At 52.8% G+C, this 1434-nt stretch overlaps 1 protein-coding gene across 1 annotated transcript in view; it reads left to right on the top strand.

Annotated features, from left to right (window-relative positions):
* The first annotated feature begins 184 nt into the window (after nt 1–184).
* LOC119585275 (von Willebrand factor A domain-containing protein 7-like) overlaps nt 185–1434 on the top strand; it is a 14144-nt gene continuing 12894 nt past the window's right edge. Inside the window, exons 1-3 of the mRNA XM_037933949.1 lie at nt 185–344; nt 497–738; nt 850–1138. Coding sequence (XP_037789877.1) covers nt 222–344; nt 497–738; nt 850–1138 — 654 coding nt within the window. The 5' untranslated portion in view covers nt 185–221. The remainder of the gene's footprint in view (nt 345–496; nt 739–849; nt 1139–1434) is intronic.

Genomic DNA, 1434 nt, shown 5'->3' with positions numbered 1-1434 from the left:
ACACATATATCATGCATCACATTCACATACACGTGTTGCATTAGTTCTTAGAATATGGCAAAGTACATGGGGAATGAAACAGCTGTTGAGATGCCTCGTCTTTTACCGAGATAAAGGTTATCTTACGCAATGCGGCTTCCACACACACACTCCCTTCTGTATATATATACGTCGGGAGCTCTTGGCCAAGCACTTCTTAGCTAACAGCGCGAGAGGAAGTCATGTTTCGAATAGAAGTGATCGCATTCCTGTTTCTGGCGGCGGCGGGCGGCACCCACGCCTTCCTCGCCACGTCCCTCAACACCAGCGACCCCGACGTGGCCTGGATCCTGTGCCCGGAGCAGGTGAGGACAAACCCGCGTCTCCCGAACGGAACAGAGGACCAGGCTCCGTTATATACTGCTGTAATTGTAGCTGTGTACATCGGTTTAGCGAAGTACAGTTAGGGAATTACGTTATTCAGTTGTAACACTAATGAAACTCTCTCCCGCCTCAGACGACGGGGGTGACCCGCGACCACAAGTGGATCACGCGCGAGGCCATCCGTCGCAACCTCCGCCAGTTCTTCCTGGATTACCCGCCGGCGTCGCAGCCGAGCTTCAACGTGCCCACCGACGCCAGCCTGACGGAGCTCTATCATGCCTACTATGGCGCGGCCGCGTCGCCTGCCCGCTTCATCAAGGCGGTCAACTCCATCGCGGCCTCCAACGTCAAGGCCGATTCTCTGCCTCAGCTTAAGTGAGTCATTTCAGTGCTTGGGTGAAACAGACGCATTCTTCTACGACGCATTTTTATGAGAATCAAAGCATTTTGCAAACGACTTCCTCATGCATGCCTCCCTTCCGGCAGGTACGACCCCCAGATCCAAGGCGACGGCGAGGACCTGCAGTCCCTCCAGGACAGCATGGCCACGAGATACCCTCAGATCCTGACCTCGATCCTGCAGGACGAGGCCTACCCCGCTGCCAGGACCTTCCTCGGCCTCTCCCTCCACTCCCTGCAGAAGTTCTACTCCCACTCCACGTGGATCGAGCAGGGCAACACGGGCATCCTGGAGGACCTGGGTCTGCCCGGGTTCCTCTACGACGACTTGGCCGACGCCGCCGAGGACGTCTGCAGCGCCTGTGCCAACCCTCAGGTAGGACACACGTCGCTCTTTACTGTACTTTGCCTCTCCTCCGCGTCACGTGCTAGGAGCGCCTCGAGACCGGGACCAGTTATTTTGTAGTGTGGTCGTTTTGCTTTGATTATCTGCTCGTTTTCCGTTTAGCGTCTATTATCTATTTTTTAATGCTATATGCTACTTAACTGTCGCAAAGTGTAGCACGAAGTCAATTTATCTGGTCATTTTTGAAATATTCCGATTGTTTTCAGAAATGATAACAAACTATCATAATAAAAAAAAAAGTTGTAACAGCAAAAAAACATTGCATT

Source organism: Penaeus monodon, chromosome 19 (assembly GCF_015228065.2).
Source record: "Penaeus monodon isolate SGIC_2016 chromosome 19, NSTDA_Pmon_1, whole genome shotgun sequence".
Classification (NCBI taxonomy): Eukaryota; Metazoa; Arthropoda; class Malacostraca; order Decapoda; family Penaeidae; genus Penaeus; species Penaeus monodon.
This window is presented reverse-complemented; position numbering and strand designations above follow the sequence as displayed.